The sequence below is a fragment of the Kwoniella mangroviensis genome, chromosome 3, assembly GCF_000507465.2.
Source record: "Kwoniella mangroviensis CBS 8507 chromosome 3, whole genome shotgun sequence".
Classification (NCBI taxonomy): domain Eukaryota; kingdom Fungi; phylum Basidiomycota; class Tremellomycetes; order Tremellales; family Cryptococcaceae; genus Kwoniella; species Kwoniella mangrovensis.
The window spans coordinates 1543550-1565676 of NC_088829.1; the positions used below are offsets into that span (position 1 = coordinate 1543550).

A 22127-nucleotide genomic window follows, 5' to 3' on the forward strand; every position below is an offset into this window, starting at 1 on the left:
CCTCTAACTTGCATCTTCAGTCATCTTCACATACTTTCACATCTCTCGAGAGCTCTGTAACGACCTACATACATGATCATAACGAAGTAAGATCCACTCACTCTTAGTGGTGTTTTGACGAATCACGATGGACGAGCAAGATCATCGCCATCATCACGAAACGAGTTCACCATCTAGTCCAACATCTTCCACTTCAAGCCAGACGGATCAACAGACCCTATCTCCATACCATTCTGCTGCCATACCTGAATCACCATCTGCATCTCTATTCTTGAGGACTGCGGAGACTCTCGATGGATTATCAAAGCAATTGACGAATATCAAAGATGATAATGATGAGGTAGAAATAGTCTGTTGTTGTGGAAGCAGTCTTTCGAATGGTAATGGGAATATATGTAGGACTTTGAAGGAAAGGGAGAAGTTGGAAGATAAACTTAAACTTAGTGGTGGTAAGTTCCATCTAGTCATGTCACACTCATATACAAGAGCTAATTCAAATCTATGGATAGAAATCGGTAACGCTCTTCTACAACGATATGAAGCTCTGGAACGTAAATATCAAAGGGAAGTAGAAAAGTATGAGAATCAAGTGAGTATCTAAACACCTTGTCCAAGCTTGGCCTATTGACTGAATTGAACTTTGATTTCGCTGGATTAGCTTCAAGTGAAACGCAATGCTCTGGTGGAAAGTATGAAAAAAGTGAATAATCTGGAGAAGGCCAATACGCAACATTTACAGAAATTCGCAGAGGTATCAAAGAAGAATGAAGCCTTGGAGAAAGTACGTGTCCCTTTGATCGTATCCGTTATCCTCCCACCATCTTCTGTCAATCCTTTGTCACCATTTCTCTCATACCCTTCAGCAGAAAGACCATTGAGTGTCTACTGTCCCTGGTACACGAGACAACGCTAACGCCCATGCAGCGTTATACCCAAGCTATGCACACCCAGACGCTAACTCAACAATCCCTCACTCACGTACGCTCGGAACTTACGACGTTAAGAACAACTTCGCAAAGGCAGAAAGTCGCTCTGGCTAGTGGGAAAGGAATAGAAGAAAGGTTATTGGAATCTGAGAAGAATTATGAAGATGTCAAAGATCTGATGGAGATGGAAATCAAGAAAACAAGGGATGAATTGAGGAAGAGGAAGAGAGCGGAAGCTAGGATTGGTAAGTTCACATACGGTTCGTACTGAGGCGGGGTAAAAATGCTGATGTCATTTATATGCCATTTTATCGAATACCACAGAGGAGCTGGAGCTGCAACTCAAATCTTCCAACAAAGAAGTCGAGGAAATCAAGCAAGCTAGAGCTAAAGATGCTCAGGACCTACTGACAAATGCCAAAGAGAGATTAAGCGTGTTGCACACCGAGGTTAGTCAGCTGATGGAAGCGGATATTGCATTATACGACCTGATTAGCTGATGAATCCCGAATCAAACCAGTTATCAGAAACTTTCCGCACGGAATCACCATCTGATATGCCAGAATACCAAAAAATCTTAGAAGATCTGGTAGCCACCAACACACTGTTGAAACATGATGTAACCGAATTGACACATAGCCTTGCGGAGAGTCGAGACGAATCACGAATGTTGAAAGAGGAAGTAGACGAATTAAGGGCCTCGATAGGAAGTGTAGGAAGGATGTCACCTTTCGGACGATTACCTACCAGATTAGCTAGCGAATTAGGATCAGGATATTCGAATCATTCGAGGACGGAATCCAGTCCTGTCGTCTCTCTTGGACATGGTGAGAGGGGATCATGGAATCGGATGAGCGTAGCGTCATCTTCGAGAACGGGAGGGATGAGCGCTTGGGAGCATCATAGGAAGATGTCCATGGCCGCCTCCTTCACTTCCAACTCTTCTTCGATCGCTGCCGATGGTGCTCTCATGTCTCCCGGATTGGGTATGGGTCCAATAGGTGAATTTGGCGGAGTACTATTGAACGAAGATGGTACAACCAGAGTCGGAATACTGAGCCCAACTTCTGGAAGAGAGAGTCCCAAATTCCGCACTTCGCCTAGTGGTGGGATTGGTTATGTACTCAATGGCGTACCGAAGACTAAACCTGGACATCAAGTCAGACCTTCACTTGCGAGAAGCTTCAGTACTAACACAGATAGAAGGTCGAGGAGATCTTATGCTGTAAGTTGGGCAATTGCTTTGGTTGGTATATCGCTGATTATGTTCTTCTCACAGTCGCAGGGAGTTGGACCCATTGCAGAATGGTCAGCAGGTGAAGATGTATCAGGTATAACCGAAGAACCCCTCTCACCTGGTACAGACTATTTCCGAGCAGCAGAGAAGAACCGTAAGAGACGTTCATTGATGTTAGCTAGACGATCGACTATGTCTCCAAATGAATTTACCGAGTATTCACCCAACGCAAGTACTACCATCATCGATGATTATCCTTCACCGATGTCGGATTCAGCATTATCCAATACCAGTCCCAAACGAGCTAAGAGGAAGACATTGTTGCTTCTGACCAAGTCTCAAGGAGTCCAGACGGAACCTGTCGATATTGGTATCTCAACGGACTCAGAACCAGAAAGAAGGGAATCTAATTCGGCTCAAGGTCAAGTTATGGGCACAACCTCTACGGGGACTTCACCGATCCCTCAATCGGAAGATCATTCGGAAACTTCCTCCATACAGGACAATCGAGCTGGGATCTTATTGGTGGTCGTGGAGCATATGAGTCGTATCTTGGCTAGATTAAGGGATGCGGACGTACACACTTTGAATAAACGGTTGAAGAAACACAACTTACCTGGAGATGTCGGACATCTATCTCAAACTACTATGAGATCCTTACAGCAGGAAGTATCTGAATTACGAAGTCAATTTAGAGGTATACCAAGTTCCGCTTTGACTGGTGGGATCGACAGAAAAGATTTCAATCTTTTATTGAGATTGTTCAAAGATGTATTTACGGATTTAGTGGACTTACAAGCTATAGTCAACGATATCACAATCAACCCATCACTGGGCAAGAAGTTACAGAAAGCTGCGTTGAGGGAAGATGACTCGGTAAACGATGCGGGTAAATCAAGCAAACAGACTGGAATTGGTGGTGGAACGGGATTAGGATGGATCGCTGCTCCAATAACGAAATTCTTCGTCACTCCTGCCGAAAACGATCATTCGAGTGAAGGTTCCACCTCACATGGCAAGAAGGGATTAGAGAGAGGTAGACTACAGCCTAATAGCAACATGCCTGTCAAAGCTGCACCTAAACAACAACCTACGGCTAGTGCTACTACTACGCATGTCAGTGTCGAATTTGGTGGAACGGGTATAGTGAGGAGAGCCAGTCCTGCGAATCTTACTACCGCCAACAAGGAGGTGATCGACGATTTACCCTCCTCACCGGTCGCCGCTCAACAGGAGGATAGGACTATATCACCAGCAACTGGACCGGGCAATTCATTGGTTCCTCCCACGATCCGTACAGTCAGACGATCAAAATCACGAGCGAACAGGAATGAACTATTAGGTATCTTTGCGGGTGCTCAGAAACCTATCACTCCAACCGATGGAGCGTGGACTGTCATAGGTAATGGAGTAGCCTCTGGTGCCTCAAGTGGTCAACGAACGTTAAGATCAGTCAGTTCTCATGTATTTAGCAATACTAGTGGTAATGGAGACAAGACCATAAAAGCTAAACGAAGCGAGGAAAGAAAGAGGATCTCTTCTGTCGTAGATGCAATTATCGACCCTTCGACTTCTACCCTGACCGAGGATAACGAAGTGATACTTAGTGGATCGTATGAACCTCAGCCTCCGTTGTTGGAAAGGACCCTTAGACCTAGAGGATTGTCAGATTCGAGTATCAGATCGACATTCATCAGTCACTCGATCAACCCTATAGATAGCTCCCGTACAGCTACGATCAGAGCACCTCCGTACAGTGGAGGAGGAGGGGGAGGAGTGCTGCAGAGCCTATCGAAGAGATGGTACGATTTTAGAGGATCGACAGAAGTAAATGAGGAAGTTTCACCGGTAAATCCAGAAGGTCACAACACACAAAGTGCGGCGGGTAACATAGAAGATAAACCGAATCCTGGTCCATTATCTACCTCTTCCACCCGATCGTCAATATCCACTACCACTTCTTCATTGTTAAGGGATAGAGCAATATCACCTACGAAAACCAATATCGTCTCACCTATATCGACTTCTACATCCACCTCCTCTCAGATCCCAAGTCAGGGAGGTGGCACGGGATTATTCGGGTTAATCGCTTCTTCCCTAGTTGGGAATAACGAGATTGAAGGCATGGGGGAAGATGAAGATGAATTAGTTGGAGCGAGTTTAAGACAGGGCGGAGCGATGGGTAGGAAAGCCTGGCGATAATCGATTCACCAATCACCAGAAACTGATGGATGGAGAATGGACTATATGACATTTTTATTTTTTATAATTCTTGGGCTTTGATCATGTTTTCTACTTGCGTTGTTCTGTAAAAACGATTCTTGTATCATTTCTGTCAGTGTAGCATTTGTTAGCATATTTGCTTTGGTATTACCCCTTGATCGATATTATACCTTGGCATCGATGCATTTCACCATGTATATATCACTTGATAATCGTTAATTTCGTACAAAAATCGTTAAGCTGCTTATTCTATGTTGCTAGTGCTGGGTGATTATGATATATATGCTATGTGTCATGATGTAATAATGATATGTTGGTGGATATATGAATTGGTGATGATGTGTGAAGGACTTTTTTTCTTAATTCTTGGATCTGCAAATATATATAATTATACCTTGTGAGGGATGTATGCTGTGTTAGTGAGGAAGAATCGACTTGAGCTGGACAAGATTTTGTCTGTTGATCATTCCTTTGACGAATTGTTTAATTTCGCTCGTTTCCTTTTCTCCCTCCTCATTGCTGACTTTGACTTGACCGGTGATTCCTGAGATCCAGATTCATTCGCCTTGAGTTGATCATAAGCCTGATTGACCTGTCCATTTGACTCGTCCTTCTCGCCTTGTTCACCATCGTCATCTTCTATTGATCGTTTGGAATTTTTCGACTTTACTGGCGATCCGAATGGTCTAGGTCCATCGTATGGGAATATCCCTGATCCGCGGGGTGAGGACGTCGGTGGGATCTGTACGGGGGTGGTATGCCTAGATGGGAGTGGGAAAGATGGTTCATCCTCTTCTTCCCTTTCATCTTCATCTTCCTCCGGGTTATTCCTATTGTTCAGCTGCTGAGCCAGGATGGCAGGATGTAGCACAGTGTTGTTGTTATTTCCAATGGAGAAAGGATCTTTCTTCTTCTTCCCCTTTCCTGTACTAAATGAATCCACCGCATTCACCTTCTTTTTATTCTGATTTGATAATTTGAACTTCGATTCTTCCTCATCTTCATCCTCGTCGTCTTCGTAACGAGCTCCTTTACCATTCACCTCCTGCTTTTCTTTACCTTTTTTCTTCTCTAAATTCAACTTCTTACTCAGCCCGACTAACCCATTCCGCTGTATTTGCCTACTAGCACTGGGGTTGTCCAATAATGGATGTCCTAGACCTAGCCGATCTTCGGTCTGTCCCCTTATATCTGGTCTTAGCAGGTTCGTCAACCCCTCGTCTTTTTTAGACTGGGAGGAACTGGAGGTCCCGAAGTTGGATGGTATCCAGGAATCGATAGAGGAGTAGAATATCGAAGCGGACAATGAGAGGGATTCGGATGAGGGATCGTCGGGGTTTGGGGTCGATTGTGACATCTTCACTCTACTGTGATACCATGGGGTTTGCCTCGAGCAGTTGGTCTTTGACGAGCATAGAACAGTGTAAACAAACCTTTTTACATCACGAACCACACTTCTCGGTTATGACGATGATATGTAAATTCAAGTGCCACATTAGGAATTTTCCGTTTTCCCCTTCCCAACACAGGCTTCAGTCATCGTTGTTCGTGAAGTTGCACAAAAAAAGATCGATAATAATCCATCACTCTTCTATTGTTTACACAATATCTTGTACAGCCTATCTAACATCTCATATCCATCAACATGGCTTCCATCCCAGTCCCACAATCATCCGAAAAGCTCTCCGGGCCAACCGCTTTCGCCCCATACCTCGATACCGTTGCTAACATCTTTCACCCTGTGACTGGACCGGTGCTAAATACCTATGGAAGATTTCACGGATGGAAGGAATCGATGGGTTTGGTTCAGCCTGGAACGGTGGAGAACTTGACTAGGGAGGTACAACGTGAGTCTGGTTCTGCTTCACGCTCTCCCCTTCTCTATCATTTGGTATGAGAGGGACGAGTAGCATACCGAAGACGGAAGACCAAAGATTGATTTGGAACTTAAAGGAATATGGAATTTCAGGTCTTAATACTATGTCGTCCTCCCTTGTTATCGCTTACCAGGTGGATGGCATGCTGATGTATCTTGATGAGAACAGAGGTTCAGCTTGCCAACTGGTCATTTGACGGTGCAAGAGCAGACGTAGCAAAAGTCGTATCTGCGAACCCCGCTTTCCAACTCACCCACTCCTTCTCACTCGGTTCCACTACCCGACCTCCCGCTTACAACTTTGGTGCTATCTTTGCTAATGCTAAGGTGAGTTTTGCTTGTCTTCCCAAATAACAAATCGCAGGACCAAGCATGATTTGAGGAAATGTGGGGTAGACACGGATTCCTGTGTGGAATCGTCCGTCGAATGGGATCAGAGCACGGGTTATGGCAGATATGGACAAGTCAAGAAGCTGATCGTAAATTGGTATAGACCTTCCTACAAGGTGGTGTTGATGGTTCCGGTACCGTTACGATGCGAGCAAACCAGACTTGGGCTCCTACAGATATCACCAAAGTACAAGCTCAGGTAAGTGTTTTGGCTACTCTTTTGCTAATGCCCTAGCGAGAGAGATTAATTCTTGGTCCTCATATCAGCTCACCAACAAAGCTGGTCAATCGATGTTGCAAGTTGAACACGACCACCTGGGACCTCATTACACATTCTCATGGAAATCGATGAACCCCGGTATACTCGATGGAACCGGTATCCACATCGCCTCGTTACTTCACTCCTTCTCTCCCCGATTATCATTAGGTTTCGAGACCGTCATTCAACATCCTCAACCATCCATCTTGGAGACCGCTACTTCCTACGTTGCCAAATTGACTTCTTTACCCAACCCAATTGAACAACTCACACCAACAGTTCCAGGACAGCCCGCACCATTCTACCCATCTTGGACAGCTACCGCTCAATTACAACCATCTGGAAATGTACAAGCTACATACTATCAAAAATTGAGTGATAAAGTGGATGTAGCCTTGGATCTGCAAACTATCATACAACCTGCCTCGATGCTTGGTCCAGCCAAGAGAGAGGCGTTGGCCACTTTGGGTGCCAAATACGATTTCAGAATGGCAACTTTCAGAGGTCAAATTGATTCAGCGGGTAAAATCGGAATGTACCTCGAGCAGAGATTCACACCTGCTTTCGCTTTCTTGGTGGCCGGTGAGATCGATCATGCCAAGGTGAGTAAATTTTAATTGTGTAGAGTGTAGGGTAGCGGCTGATGTTGACTGATGAACGAAATAGAACGCATCGAAATTCGGTGTTGGTATCATGATCGAATCTTCAACGATGACTCAAGAAGAGATGATCGCTGCTGGTATGTTGACCCCTGTATAAGGAAGTCACTGAGGGCGCAAGGATACACAATGAAGAAAATGGAAGAAAGGGAGATAACCAGGCGGAGAAGCGGTTGAGTGGGTACGACGATTTGTTAGGAGGGGAAAGTAGGATGGAAAAGTCGGCGTGATGTGGACAGTGGCATGAGGATGGCCACGAAGTGCAGAGGCCATTGGATCTCGTTAAGGAAAGAAGTTCAGCCGCAAATCATAGAAGATCAATCTTGAGTTCTTGCAGAAGAGGAAGCAGCTTTTATATATCATTCATACGACTTTGTTTAGCAAGGATTTACATACTCATCTGTATCAACGCATGGATCACTTTTCAGGATAACTGAATCGGTTGGATATGGTATGCCACTTATCGAGGTGGTTGAGGTATGATACTGTCGTGGCAAAGACTAACGCCATCTGCTGATTATACTGTACAAACACGGTAACTCACGGTTCGTTTCTCATCGTTACGCTTCCCCCTGATCAACTACTAGTAGTTAATCATGTCAACCCACCAGTCATTCATCTACGACCACAGATTGAAGAATATACCGCATCCCATTAGCTCTGCGAAGTCAAGCTTCAAGTCGCTCAGTAAGTACCAAAGTCGGGGACGATTTGGGAATCCCGAGTGTTGTAGATTGTCCAATGCCTTTTTTGCCCTTCTAGATTTTGCCGATGCCCATACTCTATCATGGACTGCCGTGAGTCGGGACAGTGGATGCGATATACTGTGTTGTGTTGGAAGTTCTGAGATATCGCGAACTTCCCATCGCAAGAAGCCTTAGTCCTTCTAACTATTGACGGATCCTTCATCTATTCAAAGGGAATTTTTACGATTGGAAGGCGAGAAATTCCGCTACTTCACTCCAAGACGATCGCATTCGTTTTCGGGTTCGATTCGAAGGCTTGAGCCGATAAGGTACATAGCATATATATCTACAGATCAGTCTCGTCAGCCGGAATAATCACCTTGAGTATCGACTCGTCTTCAGTTCCACCTGTATTTCTGGCCCGAACATCATGGCAGAATCAGCGAATACCTCAAGAGGATCATCCTTCTCCGGCATCGACGGAGGAGATGGTAGTGAAGATACGAAAAAGATATTCGATATCGCTACATCACGATTATTGACTGAAAAGTCCAAAGCAGAAACCATCATCACCAAGCATATAGATTGGAAGTGCGCTGTCGAGACCGCATCCAATCCTGATACAATCAAGCAATTACAAGTTGAATTTCAAAAGTCGTGGAAGAGGTATAAAGATGATCAAAGTGAGAACCCTGTTCCCGAAGAGGTCAGGAAGCTATGGACTGATTGGGCGGATCATGAGAACCAAGGTGCCAAGGGACTTTCACAGGAGATCAAGTATACTGCTTATATGTGGAATAGGAGTATTAGTAATGATTTGAGAGACATCGAGATCGAAAATGAATCTTGTCATCTATCTGAAGGTGTGCAGAAATAGAAGTACGGTATGATATCACAATACAGTATGTTGGATGGCTCGAACGATCATGGATTCTTTTCGTAGACTGATGACATGGTAAGAAATGAATCAGACCATTCGTGGCTCTTATTCCTGTTATGTGGATGTGTCAAGACATCAGTTCTCTCCGGTCCTGTTCGATCGATATCTTAAAGATAACCTCATGCTCTACATGATAGGATGACGGCATTACGTATAATCGCCCAGGTAAGTTTCAAGATACAGCAAAGGATAAGATATGAGTGCCAGTGACGTGACTTACCAAAGAAGATTCCCCTCGTCATCTATACATTTCATCACACAAGCATAGCTCAATTATAACAGCGCGTCATACTGTAGATTATCATTTGTTCTCTGACTCGTATGATATCTTGACATGAAAGGGAAGTTGCGTAATATGACATGGGACGTTTAGCGTCACAACTCTCGTTTTCGCCAATCCATTCATCATCCTCATGCGTCCACACCTAAAGGAGGCGAATTAGAAACAGAGAATTCAGGATAGAACCATACTTCGCCGTCCTCACATCAATGCATAAAAACTCAAGTATACCTCGAACATCCTAAATTTTCTCTCTTCATCTTTACTATCACTCTTACACTGATTAGATTACCACAATTCTCATTCCTCATTTTGCAATCCTTACGACATGTCCGATTCTGCCACTCAACCTCAATCTTCATCGATATTTACCATCATCACCTCTATCCCTGCTTCTGTGGCGAGTGCGATCAGTTCTTATCTACCCGGCGGCTCAACAGCTAAATCGGAACCACCAAGTGAGTACCACCCCCATCACCTATTAGACTATCCCTTCGTGACTTAATCTCCCGAAACACGTCTGAGATCAATTTTATCTATTCTGATTTGGAATCATCCATCACTATAGTGCCAGAAATCTACAACAAATGGGGTCAAGAATTAATCGAAAGAAACACGGCTTATCGAAGTGTTTTTAGCGCTTTCAAACCTATCAAAGTTACTGTAGAATCTGGATCCACACCTTCACAAGAACTCAAATCAAATTACGACGAGGCCTGTGGGACCTTGCTCCATGTGATTAAAACTCAGAATCCATGCAATTGGATTGCACCAGGTGGTAGGGAAGATACTTGGGGTAGATGGGCGAGTGGCGAAACCAATGCGCCAAACGAACAAGTTCGACAAGAGGCATTTTCACAGTACGATGAAAAAGGAGAGATTCAAACAGAATGGGATGCAATGACAAGTTGGGCTGAAGCTAGACACACTGAATGGGACGAGTTGACTTCTGTGTTGTAGACACGATACTGGAGTACTGACTGCATCTCATGGTCACCCTGGCGGCTCGAGCTATAGGTTTAGTGTTGTTATGACCTCGTATCACCTGCTAGTTTGCTGTACTGCCTCGTCCTCAATTGACCCATCCAGATGCATTTGCAATTTGTCATTGACGTTCGAGATATCAAATATGGTATGATTGATAAGGCGGTCAGCACACAGCAAATTCGAGCAGATTGACAATGTCCAGATGTGGCAAGCTGTATCACCTGCACTGGTCCATACATACAGTACAGTAGGGAAGATTGGAGTTCCTCTTCTTCATTATGCCCCTGGAACACAAGCCGTTCATGTCATTTCGCGCTTAATCACTCGGCCAATAACAAGTCATAGATCTCACATCAATTGGTTATGTCTTCAATCTTCAACCTCTCAGCGTTGACTAATTGATCACTGTCACTGAGGAGAATGACTTGCTTCTTTCCTTTCGACCGGTGCATCTCTTCCTTTGAACGATAACCTCTCTTTTGCTCACGGAGAACAGTCTTCTTGACATTGGCATGAAATCAAAGGACAGATAGATGATGAAGATTACCCTTTTTTGATTTTCAGCCAATAACATTTTTCAAAACTTCTCGCTTCTAATCACCTTTCTTTCCCAGCCCCAAATCGACTGATGACGAATAGTCTTGTCTTCAGTGTTCTCGCCACTTTCTACTAGACGATATGTATTGTATATATAAGGGTTGGACAGATCTAGACGGACTCAATTTTTACTTATCCAGTATCCATTCCATACGATTTCAACAAGCACTTCGTCAATCGAGTAACACATTGCTGACATTACTGTACCGATCAACTTCGATCAATATTCACATTATGTCTACTTCTACTGCCGCTGAAGAGAGAGACTCCATCTGTATTGTCTGCTGTCGATACCCCTGCATCTATTTTGACCGGGTCCACAGCCGCATTCATCACCGATGCAGCCAGTGGCGGGCATACCTTGGGAGGTTCCAAGAATGAGACTGAACCTGATCTCAAAACATCCGATCAGCCCCAGAGAACAAGCCGAGGTGAGTGCTGTGAATCTCGCGGCAACCATTCTACCAACGAAGATATGGGCCACAAACTGACTCTGTCAGTTTGTACATATACAGACAACGCAAGTCTAACATACACGTATGGTCCGGAGCTACTCGAGCGTAACACAGCCTTTAGGAATCTTATCAATTCCTCCAAACCTCTTCGATCGTCCGTGGAGTCGGGCACGTCCCCAACAGAAGAGATGAAATCGACGTATGACCGGGCTCATGCGAATCTCCAAGAAGTGACTAGAAAGCATAGACCCTGCAATTCCGGATGGGTACCACCGGGTGGTATGGAAGATACCTGGTCTAGATGGGCTGATGGTCCCGAACATGCACCTACCTCAGAGCTCTATGAGGAAGCTAAATCACAATATGGTGGGAAAATTTATCAAGATTTTGCCGAGATGAGTGTGTGGGCTGTAGGTAGAGGAACGACTTTGGATAAGTTGACGAATGCGTTGTAGATGATTTTTATATAAGTTACAGTACATGATATTTCAAGGAACTCATGGAGTAGTACATAGAATACACGAAAACTGCAATTGAGCAAGAGATGTTATACTGTCACTTGTATATGTGATCTCTTCCACCTCGTCAGATCTGTTGGACTGTACGATACGATTATGACCAAACCAGGTTTGACTGCAAGTATGCATGGCATACATATTCACACTTTGTACAGTGAGTGTGGCAATGCGAAAACCGTGAATCTTATCCCTTCTGTACTACAGAGTACGTACATTACGAAATGCCCACACAACACCGTACTGTACTTGATTATCTGTCAAGAGACATACGTACTGTACAGGTAGAATATTGTTTGGAAACTCCCCTACAGTAAGCCCGACCAGCGGGCAGTGCTATGAATGAAACGCCGGAACCGTCGCATGCTAGACTAACAAAAATGATTGACTTGGTTCTGGTTCTGGTTGTGGCCTTCGTCCGTCGGCTACAGTCTCTTTAGGCTACGAAGGATATCTCCTTTCACCTTCCAACGAGTCACAGGAAGGCCTGCTTGGAAACTCGTCATTGAACTCCGCATATATCCTTCATCCAAATTTCTCACTCTATTTTACGCTCGATATGTGAATATATATATATGCAGGAGTGACCTCTACTTCTATCCTACTCGACCTCACACTGACGATACTTTATCTCAAACTCGACTCGCATAGATACTGCATAGTGACCAACCAATCAATCATGTCGAGAAATCAAGCCTCAGCCAACACAACCGATAATTTTCCTCTTATCATAAGTGTAATGAGAGGTACGAACAACGACAACTCTCGATCTCAATCAACTTCAGCTGGAACCGAAACTACCAGTGATAATGGAAACGGAAGTGGCTTTTATCAACAATCGAATGACACTCAAATTACAGTCATCGAACGTGAAGGTTCAGGAGAAGTCGAACGATCAGAAATGTATAATAATCCCGCTGCCAACGAATCTGCTATTACCGTGTATCATGTTGGATCCACTTCAGCTGGTGGGAAATGAAACTGATGATCATCTTCACTACATTTTACAGTAGTATCAATGACCGTACTGTGGATATCTTTCGGATGAGCTGGATTGTACGGTAGAATACTGTACATGTATTATGCATGGATGATGATGTTGATGTTGATGGTTTGATATTTACAACATACGAGATGCTCGATTTTGCTTTTCTACCTGAAAATACTGTTCTATTTGTATATACAGATTCTGATGATCCCATGCTACTATTATACAATGCCAAGTTGATCCATCTCTCCATCTCACCATCCCTCCTTTGCTCCATGATTCCATCACTCTTTCTGTACATCCCTGGCCTTTTCTATCGTCCATCACCATTCCCGTTCATAACCGATCAGCTCTTACCAAAAGCCTTATAAGGGTATACTCTCCATTCCTTGAAATGCATTTGGATATACCTGGTAACCTGTTCGATCCATCTCTTATCAGGTATGACGTGTGCTCCACCTAACCAAAGTTCGATTCTGGTTAATTTCCTTCTCGATAAGACCAATCCGCAGATGGTCGAGGAAGAACCAGGAGGAGGGAGAACTTCTTCCTCAAGGTCGCCAGAAATAAGTAGGAAGATCAATTCGAGGAAGAGGTCGTCCATCTATTGCGCAGAATCAGGTCTCACGTCAGCCCCATGACATGTACTATTATCGAATTCTACTAATCAACTTATCCCGATGTGTTTCTTGATGTCCGGCAAGCAAGGGAGTTTGACAGAGAGGATAAGTGAAATGGATCCAGACCACTCACCGCACTAGCTTCTCCAGCAATCATGATCTTCCCTCCCTTCTGACAATACTTATCTTCCCACATCGGTCTGATATGCGATTTGAACATATGGAAATTCGTTTCCTCCTGGAACAAGTGAGTTCCCAAGCCAGATCCTCCCTTTTGGACACTATCTCCAATCGGTTCGATCTCTCTTCTCTTGGACTTGGCGATAGATCGTCTCAGAGCTTTCCAGCCCCCAAATAAGTCCTCCAGATTATCAGCTTTGAAAAGGGTGACGAGATGAGACGAGTAGTCGGAAGCGTTCGGATGAGAACTGAGTGGGTTGAGTGGAGAGAGGGCTGGCATCGATACCTTTCGCTGGTGCTGATGGGCTGTGTTGGAAAAGTACATTGTCCATGAATGGGTGAGAGGATGGAAAGTAGGGGTGAATATTGCAGGAGAAGTAGGTGTATTGAGTGTGATGGAAGGTATGGGAGGTGGGTTGACGAGTGGTCTTGAGATGATATGAGGTTGTGTAGCTTGAGGTGGATCAGAGGGGAATACCAATTTACCATCCTCTTCGTCCTCATCTACTTCGGGAGGAGGTGTAAGCGGTCTTTCCGCAGTGATCACGGAAGATGGCTCCGAGTAAATTACTTTGTTGATGTTGATCGATGTCGATGAAGGAGTGTTCTCCTCACCCACAGGTGGACTTTGAGGTGGGGTCGGATTAGACATACTTGAACTTGGGCTGGGTTCTCGTCGAGGAGTGATCGATTCGGGTGTATGTGAGAAGGTATCGAGTGAGCCGATGATAGGAGTATTGATGTCTCCTTCTTCTGTAGAGTTTGATCGCGAGAGCGGTTCTTGTTCGGCGGAGTTGAAGTAACGCGTGGGTATTTCGCCAAAGTAGATGATGTTATTCTCGAATCGTCTTGGTTGAGAAGGTGGTGTGCTAGGAGGTGGAAGTTTGACTTTGATGGGTGAAGTCGAAGTAAAAGGTACGATATCGTCAGCTCTTTGAGAAGGAACTTGAGTATCGAGATTAATGCTTATTGATTCTTCTTTTCCCTCTGAGTGGGCTGGCTCTGGCGGTGGCGAAAGGACCCTCGTCTCATTTTGTGTACTTTCAGCATAACCACCTTGGACATTTTCATCTTTCGTGATTATTTCGGTTGCCTCTCCTTCTGCCACGGATGTTTCCTTAACTTCATCACCGCTCGCTTCACTGTTACTACCCAGTACCACATCCACATCGCTTGCATCTTTCTTTTGCTCCTTTTCATCATCCCTTCCCTGTGCCTCCTCCTCCTCCTCCTCTTCTTCTTCCTCCACAGTATTTGTGCTGGATGTAATCGATTTTTTCCCCTTCTTCTTTTTATTCTTTTTACTATTCTTCTTCTTCTTGTTACTGCTCTTACTATCCGAGCTAGGGATTGTTGAATCACGCTCTTCTATAGGAATGATATATGCACCAATATCTTTCAACTCCGTAATAACACTAGTCCCTAAAGGTTCTTCATCTTCTGTTTGTTTCTCTTGATCCTCTCTAGATCTGATACTTTTGGTCCTTGGATAATTCCCTCTCAACCTCCCCCTAATCCCACTTTCCATCTTCCCTCCCTCACCTGTCACCTGATCTAACCTTACATATTGGGTAATACCCACAGGGTCCGTCTGCATCATCCAATATCCTGGGAACGCTGGCATATGCTGAGTGAGGGCGTGGGTGTTGACGTGACTCATCAGTCTTGAGATTTTGGACTTATCCGGATCGGCGGAGATGTTGCGGTAGGCGGCGTTGAGGAATGTGTTGTCATTAGTAGGTGTCGAGGGGGAAGAGGAAGATGACATGGTGAGGATTAGGTCTAGAGATATCTGAAAAGGACAGGAGATTTACTGTGTTTTCTTGTAAGGACTGTATTCTTCGGTGAGAAGTGATTTGTAAGCCGTGGAGACGGAAATGGTACACTATGAGTATGGTAACTTTTGAAGAGGAATTTTCGCGAGGAGCGGAGAAGGGGTTTGGACGTCTGTCGAGTGGGTATGATGTGATGAGAATGGATGGGGGGAGAGAGTTTGAGGATGAAGAAAAGAAAGAAAAGCTAGAGAATGAATGAAGAAAGTGATCTAGACCAAAGGAAAGGAAGCAGAGTAAGTGGATGAGTGGACCTGTCGGATTCAACCTATAACCGGGTCCGTGCGTTATTTCAACTGGGTGAGTGTGACCCTGAATCAGCATACCCGTACATCTATCCCATCATCCATCATCCAGCTGGGAATACTATCTATTTGAAAGAAAGAGCAACAATAGCAAAGTACGAATACGAATACGAACATCAAGTACACAGGAAATGTCCCGATCGAACCAAACATATAGAAACTCAACAACTTATATAATATAATCTAACAGATCTGGACGAAACAAAACCACAGCCGCAGCCATCTACTCATCGACCTCTACCACCTCTCTAACCACCACCCTCCCCTCCTCTTCCCTTTCACTCAACTTCCTCCTAACCAATCTACCCATCGTAAACTTCTCTTTCTGTTCATCCCATCGATTTCTCACCGCTTCCCTAAATCCAGATCCATTCTCCTTGAGACTTCTCAGATCGATTATACCAGTTGGTAGATTGATTGCGGGGATATTCAAGTTGGATAAGAAGAATGGGATCTGGGATGGTGAAGCTGTATGAGGAGTGACCAGAGGTGATTCATATGGAGATGATGATGATGGTAATACATCTGAAGAGATGGTAGAATCGACGGTGGATACCATTTCGATAATCGGGTCTTCGTCCACCATGATCGTCCTCTTGTGACTAGACTTCTTCTGTCTTTTGATATATCCCGTTACACCACCTTTGAACCATGATAGATGCATCATCAAAGCCAAACCCAGCATTACTGTTGGCACCCAGCTATTACCCATGAATGCTCTGGAAGAGGGTCTGGCACAGTCGATAAGGTATATCGAGTGGAATAAGATCCGAAAGATGAAAAAGGAAGACAGAAATCGGAGGTCGTTTCGGAGAGCGGGGAACAGATTGGATATGGCGAGATCGAATGTGGGAAGCTATAGGTTGAAGAAGACGTGGTTAATGACATATAGTATGATAGGTATCAGGATCCTGACTCACTTCCATCACTGCGCCCATGAGGAAGATAGGTGTTATCTGAGTTTGTACGACGTAGAACATCAGACCGATGTAGACGCTACAATGAGAAAAATCAATTTAGTATATAGGATTAAACGAAATTCATATTGAGATATGGCTTTTTCCATAAGGGCAACTCACATATGATGGATCCATCCTGTTAACAAACCCACTTGCGAAGGGTATTTCAGATATCCTACAGTGAGCTATAAATGTCGCAGTATACGAGATCAGTCATCGAAATCTTTTGATCGACTGCATTGATCTGAGCTCAGTCGGTTCAAAATTCAGTACTCACATCAGCTGAACGATCGATCCCAGGTCAAAATAAGCTCACATTCCACTCGCTGAGAGATAGTAAGATAACTTACCAAACAGATAAACACCGAAGAAGACAGCCCCAAACCAGCCCATCTGACCCATCCATCCCTCTTGACCAGCTTCGAACGTTTCTTTCAATCCATTGGTGAGATAGCTGAGGAAGAAAGGGATAGACAATATCGTCATAGTACATGATGAGATTGACGATAGGATATAAGCCTTCTTGCGCTCTGTGTCGAAATAAGGCGAAAGGACGGTATAAAGTAGGTAGAATATGGTATAGAGGGATGGGCAGAGGAGGAAAGGGAACGACATGGTGGATGAGGTTTGGTATGAGTAGGTATGACGATGTTCGTCAAACGAATTACGATTTGATCACACTTTACACTTTGAATTCTACAGTCTACACTCTATACATCAATACGAATATGAAGTCAGACAAAAAGAAGAGAGAGAAAGAAAGGAACATGAATGGAGGGTCAAGTACCTATACGACCAGATGAAACGTGCGCTATACTCGAGTAACACAGTATCTTAGATAGACGCGTTCTGTTTTTATCTTGGCTTTTGACGATTCGAGATTAGTTGGGTGGCAAATGGATCATATCATGGATTTCAATATGGACCCTGAATATCAAATGAGGAATGTTGAACATTCATGGAAAGATATAAGATCATGTTTGGATTTGAGTTGGATGCGAAAATGGAATTGACAGCGATAGGGAGATAGATAAGTGTAAACTAGAACTAGACGTATCAGAGAACAATTATGAGTATGCTCATATCGGTCTAGGATATAGGATAATGCTGTACGTAGGGTTTTTGTTACTGGTTATCCAGTTTATGCTTTTCCCCACATTCCATACCCTGTTTCATCCTTCATATGATCCTCGACCTGTGAGGATGTCTCACAGGTCCCATGTGTAGACTTTCCCATCTAAGAGAGGTTGATGCCAGGACCGAATGTATAATACATGGGAAATACACAATAATCCTCCTAGCGTGAAGCCGAGCATTACATTCTACTCAAAATCCATCCGATGAAAATCCACAACATTCCCATATTCCCCCATTGTTCTGCTTTGCTTAAGGAGTATGTACCCAGCCCAACAACCTCTCAGCTTTCGTACAATCCCAGAAACCTTTCCTCCTCCTATCATCCCCGACCCACCAGGTCTTATCCACTTGTCCAATCCGTCCATCCTCACTCCATTCGCTCTTCTCCAACAAATCCAAACTGCTCACAACAGGATCTGTCCATGCTATATCGCTAGCAACTATATTAAATGCCTCATGTCCTTTCCACTTCCCTTCCAGTGGTGTGGTCAACCCCAACAGGCAAGCTTGCGAAGCAGAGAGAGATGAAGTCCATGTCCAGAATTCTTCTTGGCGTGACCATCCTTCCGCTTCGGATAGGGTCGGGAGGATATGGTGGAATCGTAATGAGGCGATTGAGATGGTAGGGAATAAGTGACAGAGGGAGTCGGCCTGAATCTCACATATTCTATGTACGACGGACAAAAGATAAGTATATGTATATATGCTGTTGGATGTGATAGATGTTGGAAAAACTTACTGTTTCGATAAAGCATATGGATCTTCCTACTCTCACCAAAGACCAAAGATGAACAAATACCTCAATAAGCTTACTCTTCACTACAAACTTGTTTACCCCGAAAGTGCTTACTCACCGCGTGACTAGGTTCTTCCTCCGTTATAGGCAACCTCTCAAACCTCTGTCTACCTTTAGTAGTATATGCCAAACCCGTATAATTCACTGAACTAGCTTGGACCAATCTTTGAGTTCCATATTCAGCAGCGGTATACAAGACGTTGTAGGATATGGTCGTATTGGTATTATGCACGAAACGAGGGTCATGAGATTCAGGATGGGGTATAGCAGCAAGGTGGATTAGACCTTCGATCGTACCATTCGAATATTGTGAGAAAAGTTTTTTCACTTGTTCTATAGATGTTAGATCTACTGTATGTACATCTAGTATATCATTCAACTTGGGATACTGGGCTGATAAGGTGTCGAGGGTAGATTGGGATAAAGGTATTCTATCCACCGCAAATATGGTGTGACCTTGTTCCAACAAGTAGGTAAGGACGTAGGTGCCTACCACACCTGAAGAGCCGGTAAGGAGGATCCGCATGGTACGATGCGAGGTATGGGATGTTGATAGGTGCACGGGGAATAGTAGGGAGCGATATATATACCTTTTCACTGTTGAACAGAAGAATATGTAGGCAGCTGTTCATGGTCATCATGGTCAATCTCGGTGATCTCATTTCCTCATTTCCTGGTCATGTTCATGTTCGGCTAAATGGCTAAATCACAAAAAAGAAAAAGCAAAAAGAACCGTGAAATGATCCCGAATCTCCTGATAGCCAAGTTATATCTCATCAATTCTCAACTCTCATTCGTGAGCTACATTGTACATGATATAACTGCGTATCTATGAATACTCTCGTTCAAAATACATACAAAGCTATCTTCTGTACGAGACATCATTGTCGGTTGACATGACTGACGACGGAAAATACTTGAAACAGAGTGTCACTGCCATGCCGAGACGTCGCCATGGGTCTATCTTTTCAAGACAAGCGGCCCTTCTGACTGATTTGAACTCTTTCACGCCTTCTTCTCCTCCTTCTTCTCCTCCTTTTCACCTTCACTTCCAGCACTGACAAACCTCTCCCTAAAACTCTTCTCACTACTCGACCTAGGTAAACTCGCTATCGTCCTTTTCTCCTTTTCCTTTTCCTTTTCACTATCTAGTACTGTGGTCGAACTTATCGGCACGGGCTTTTCACTCATCCCATGAGGAGTCATATTACCTCCTTCACCCGTCCCAGGAACAGGTATCTCTTCGATGCCATTCCCATGTTTACTTTTCGATCTCAAAGGAGAGGAATCACCATTACTGTTATTCCCCTTATCTTGCGTTGAAGGGGACGAAGTAGAAGTTATAGGTCCAGTATCTAACTCATCCACTCTACCTAGATAACTCTGATGTGCAGGATCAGAAGAAGGTTCGATAGATTCATATTGGTCTTGAGATACTTTCGGTCGGGGTGGTATAGGTGTATCAGGCGATTTTACTTTCTCGTCCGTCTCCTCTTCATCTTTAGGGGTAGAGTCCGTATCCATATCTATATCCTGATTTTGAGTGGTGTCACTTTCTTCAGGTTCTGGAGTAGGCGATCTAGGATTAGTGCTCGATCCGAAAACTCCACTTTCTTCGTTCAACATCAAAGGACTCATTAGGCCGTCATCGAGGTTCATCCTTGATTGAGACTGACCATTCTCCAAAGATAAAGATGAAGATGAGCTCGATTCCATGTCGTCTGAGTGAGATTGACTGGATAAAAATGGGATAGGACTGAACATTGGTGTAGTTGATCCAGGGGGCATGGTAGATTCGGTATCGAGATCTGATACATGTCCATTATCACCTGATCTGGAAGTGGATGGTACAGAGAATGTAGGTATAGGTTGAGGTGTGTAGGATGGTTCTGACCATTGAGTAGTGACCAGAAGTAATTTCTCAGCTGCTCGGATGAATTTACCGAATGTCGAATAATACTTGGTGGGCTCTAGAAGTAATTCGGATAATCGTTGAACAGTGAATGGGGGACTGATCGACAGCGTCAGCCAGGCATAAACAGCAATCAATTTCGCTGATTGTTTTATTGACTCATGCGACAGGACAGGATGAGTCACTCACTCTCTCATGTCATCCAATAACCCTTTAACTCTCTGCAGCTCCCTCTGCGCCTCGTCAACCTCCATCCAACCACGCAGGATTTTCCCTCCGATGGCAGTCTCCTCATCGTACTCGTCGTCCAATACGCTCGTTCCAATGGTGACTATCCGCTGTGCCCCACCTCTGATCCCATTGATACTCCTAGGCGAAGATATGATTGTTCCTCCAGAATATGATGGACCCGATACCGAGGCTTTGCGTCTATTTGGATCTAAAGGTGGGAAGGGCGGTATGACCAGTCCACCTATCGTAGATGGTTTGAGATCATCTTGAGTGGTCAAACTCTCCATTCTACCAACAGCGGGCGTTGCGGAAGGTTCAACATCTATCGATCGAGGTGCAGATGGGTTGGTGGAAGTATTGGGAGTAGAAGGTGAGAGTAATAGTGATTCGGAAGGTGGTTTGTCTCCTTCTTTAGCAGGAGAAGCGGTTGGATCAGCTTTGATAGATTCAGAGTCTATATCTGGTACAGGTCCGATGATGGGTGATATAGGTGGTCGATAGGGACGTGGTGGACCGCGAGATTGATAGGATGATAAAGTGGATGTTAGAGAGTCTTGAAATATCGTTCGAAGAGTAGGCCATTCGCAGCTGTGATCTGGTCAGCTAAGCGAAAAGCGAAAAGAAAGAGGATGATGACTTACTTTATCTTGTTGCTCCTAGCTACATCGTTCAGTATCGTATAGGGCTCATCATCTATACATAGGTATCAGCCAAAAGTGGATAGTGGGGAGCGTGTCGGATTAATGATATCACGCGACAATATACTTACTCTGTTGTTCGGTCTTTGGCGAGGTGGGTATAGCCATTTTGCTATAAGATAGACAACAACGAGCTTGGTGTCCAGGCTGCGACAGGTCGAGGACAGGTGTGTAAAGTGATTATATTCAGTCGAAGGCTGTCATCACTATCATCTTCCTCGCTACCCGAAAGTCAAAAGTCAAAAGTCAATAACATGATCATGGATGCCATCCACAACAGTAACCGATCATCCTTGATACGTAATCAACCATCCTAGTCAGCCGCAACGTGGTGATAGCATGTCGAGATATGACCATCGGGGATATGCAGAAGAGGTCGAAGGGTGAGTGTGGCACATCCGAGTGGAATCTACCAGAATTATCACCCTACCACCTACCT

General features: G+C 44.3%; 11 protein-coding genes and 1 non-coding gene across 12 annotated transcripts; 7 read left to right on the forward strand and 5 right to left on the reverse strand.

Moving 5' to 3' along the window:
* Nucleotides 1-127: 127 nt before the first annotated feature.
* Nucleotides 128-4365, forward strand: I203_108392 (uncharacterized protein; the record flags this gene model as incomplete). The annotated part of the gene is made up of 7 exons (XM_019148565.1): nt 128-449; nt 510-589; nt 659-781; nt 925-1171; nt 1251-1375; nt 1447-2151; nt 2206-4365. The coding sequence occupies 7 exons, from the start codon at nt 128-130 to the stop codon at nt 4363-4365; spliced, it is 3762 nt and encodes a 1253-aa protein (XP_019002148.1).
* A 484-nt stretch (nt 4366-4849) lies between these two features.
* I203_108393 (uncharacterized protein) lies at nt 4850-5743 on the reverse strand (the record flags this gene model as incomplete). Its single annotated transcript, XM_019148566.1, has 1 exon — nt 4850-5743. One exon carries the CDS (start codon nt 5741-5743, stop codon nt 4850-4852), a length of 894 nt encoding a protein of 297 aa, XP_019002149.1.
* Nucleotides 5744-6031: 288 nt separating this feature from the next.
* On the forward strand, nt 6032-7670 carry I203_108394 (uncharacterized protein; the record flags this gene model as incomplete). Its single annotated transcript, XM_019148567.1, has 5 exons — nt 6032-6233; nt 6432-6589; nt 6756-6851; nt 6920-7513; nt 7578-7670. The coding sequence occupies 5 exons, from the start codon at nt 6032-6034 to the stop codon at nt 7668-7670; spliced, it is 1143 nt and encodes a 380-aa protein (XP_019002150.1).
* Nucleotides 7671-8190: 520 nt separating this feature from the next.
* Nucleotides 8191-8305, forward strand: I203_108395. The gene has a single exon (XR_002021902.2). It is a non-coding gene; the product is annotated as a 5S ribosomal RNA (ribosomal RNA).
* A 381-nt stretch (nt 8306-8686) lies between these two features.
* Nucleotides 8687-9133, forward strand: I203_108396 (uncharacterized protein; the record flags this gene model as incomplete). The annotated part of the gene is made up of 1 exon (XM_019148568.1): nt 8687-9133. The coding sequence occupies one exon, from the start codon at nt 8687-8689 to the stop codon at nt 9131-9133; it is 447 nt and encodes a 148-aa protein (XP_019002151.1).
* A 671-nt stretch (nt 9134-9804) lies between these two features.
* I203_108397 (uncharacterized protein) lies at nt 9805-10436 on the forward strand (the record flags this gene model as incomplete). The annotated part of the gene is made up of 2 exons (XM_019148569.1): nt 9805-9934; nt 10045-10436. The coding sequence occupies 2 exons, from the start codon at nt 9805-9807 to the stop codon at nt 10434-10436; spliced, it is 522 nt and encodes a 173-aa protein (XP_019002152.1).
* Nucleotides 10437-11294: 858 nt separating this feature from the next.
* Nucleotides 11295-11970, forward strand: I203_108398 (uncharacterized protein; the record flags this gene model as incomplete). Its single annotated transcript, XM_019148570.1, has 3 exons — nt 11295-11334; nt 11384-11491; nt 11576-11970. The coding sequence occupies 3 exons, from the start codon at nt 11295-11297 to the stop codon at nt 11968-11970; spliced, it is 543 nt and encodes a 180-aa protein (XP_019002153.1).
* Nucleotides 11971-12709: 739 nt separating this feature from the next.
* I203_108399 (uncharacterized protein) lies at nt 12710-13009 on the forward strand (the record flags this gene model as incomplete). Its single annotated transcript, XM_019148571.1, has 1 exon — nt 12710-13009. One exon carries the CDS (start codon nt 12710-12712, stop codon nt 13007-13009), a length of 300 nt encoding a protein of 99 aa, XP_019002154.1.
* A 355-nt stretch (nt 13010-13364) lies between these two features.
* On the reverse strand, nt 13365-15586 carry I203_108400 (uncharacterized protein; the record flags this gene model as incomplete). Its single annotated transcript, XM_019148572.1, has 2 exons — nt 13365-13622; nt 13772-15586. 2 exons carry the CDS (start codon nt 15584-15586, stop codon nt 13365-13367), a joined length of 2073 nt encoding a protein of 690 aa, XP_019002155.1.
* Nucleotides 15587-16178: 592 nt separating this feature from the next.
* On the reverse strand, nt 16179-17529 carry I203_108401 (uncharacterized protein; the record flags this gene model as incomplete). Its single annotated transcript, XM_065518389.1, has 4 exons — nt 16179-16811; nt 16876-16951; nt 17035-17089; nt 17265-17529. 4 exons carry the CDS (start codon nt 17527-17529, stop codon nt 16179-16181), a joined length of 1029 nt encoding a protein of 342 aa, XP_065372754.1.
* Nucleotides 17530-18300: 771 nt separating this feature from the next.
* Nucleotides 18301-19373, reverse strand: I203_108402 (uncharacterized protein; the record flags this gene model as incomplete). Its single annotated transcript, XM_019148574.1, has 3 exons — nt 18301-18718; nt 18791-18816; nt 18906-19373. 3 exons carry the CDS (start codon nt 19371-19373, stop codon nt 18301-18303), a joined length of 912 nt encoding a protein of 303 aa, XP_019002157.1.
* A 479-nt stretch (nt 19374-19852) lies between these two features.
* On the reverse strand, nt 19853-21796 carry I203_108403 (uncharacterized protein; the record flags this gene model as incomplete). Its single annotated transcript, XM_019148575.1, has 4 exons — nt 19853-20858; nt 20949-21578; nt 21632-21683; nt 21760-21796. The coding sequence occupies 4 exons, from the start codon at nt 21794-21796 to the stop codon at nt 19853-19855; spliced, it is 1725 nt and encodes a 574-aa protein (XP_019002158.1).
* Between the last annotated feature and the right edge of the window lie 331 nt (nt 21797-22127).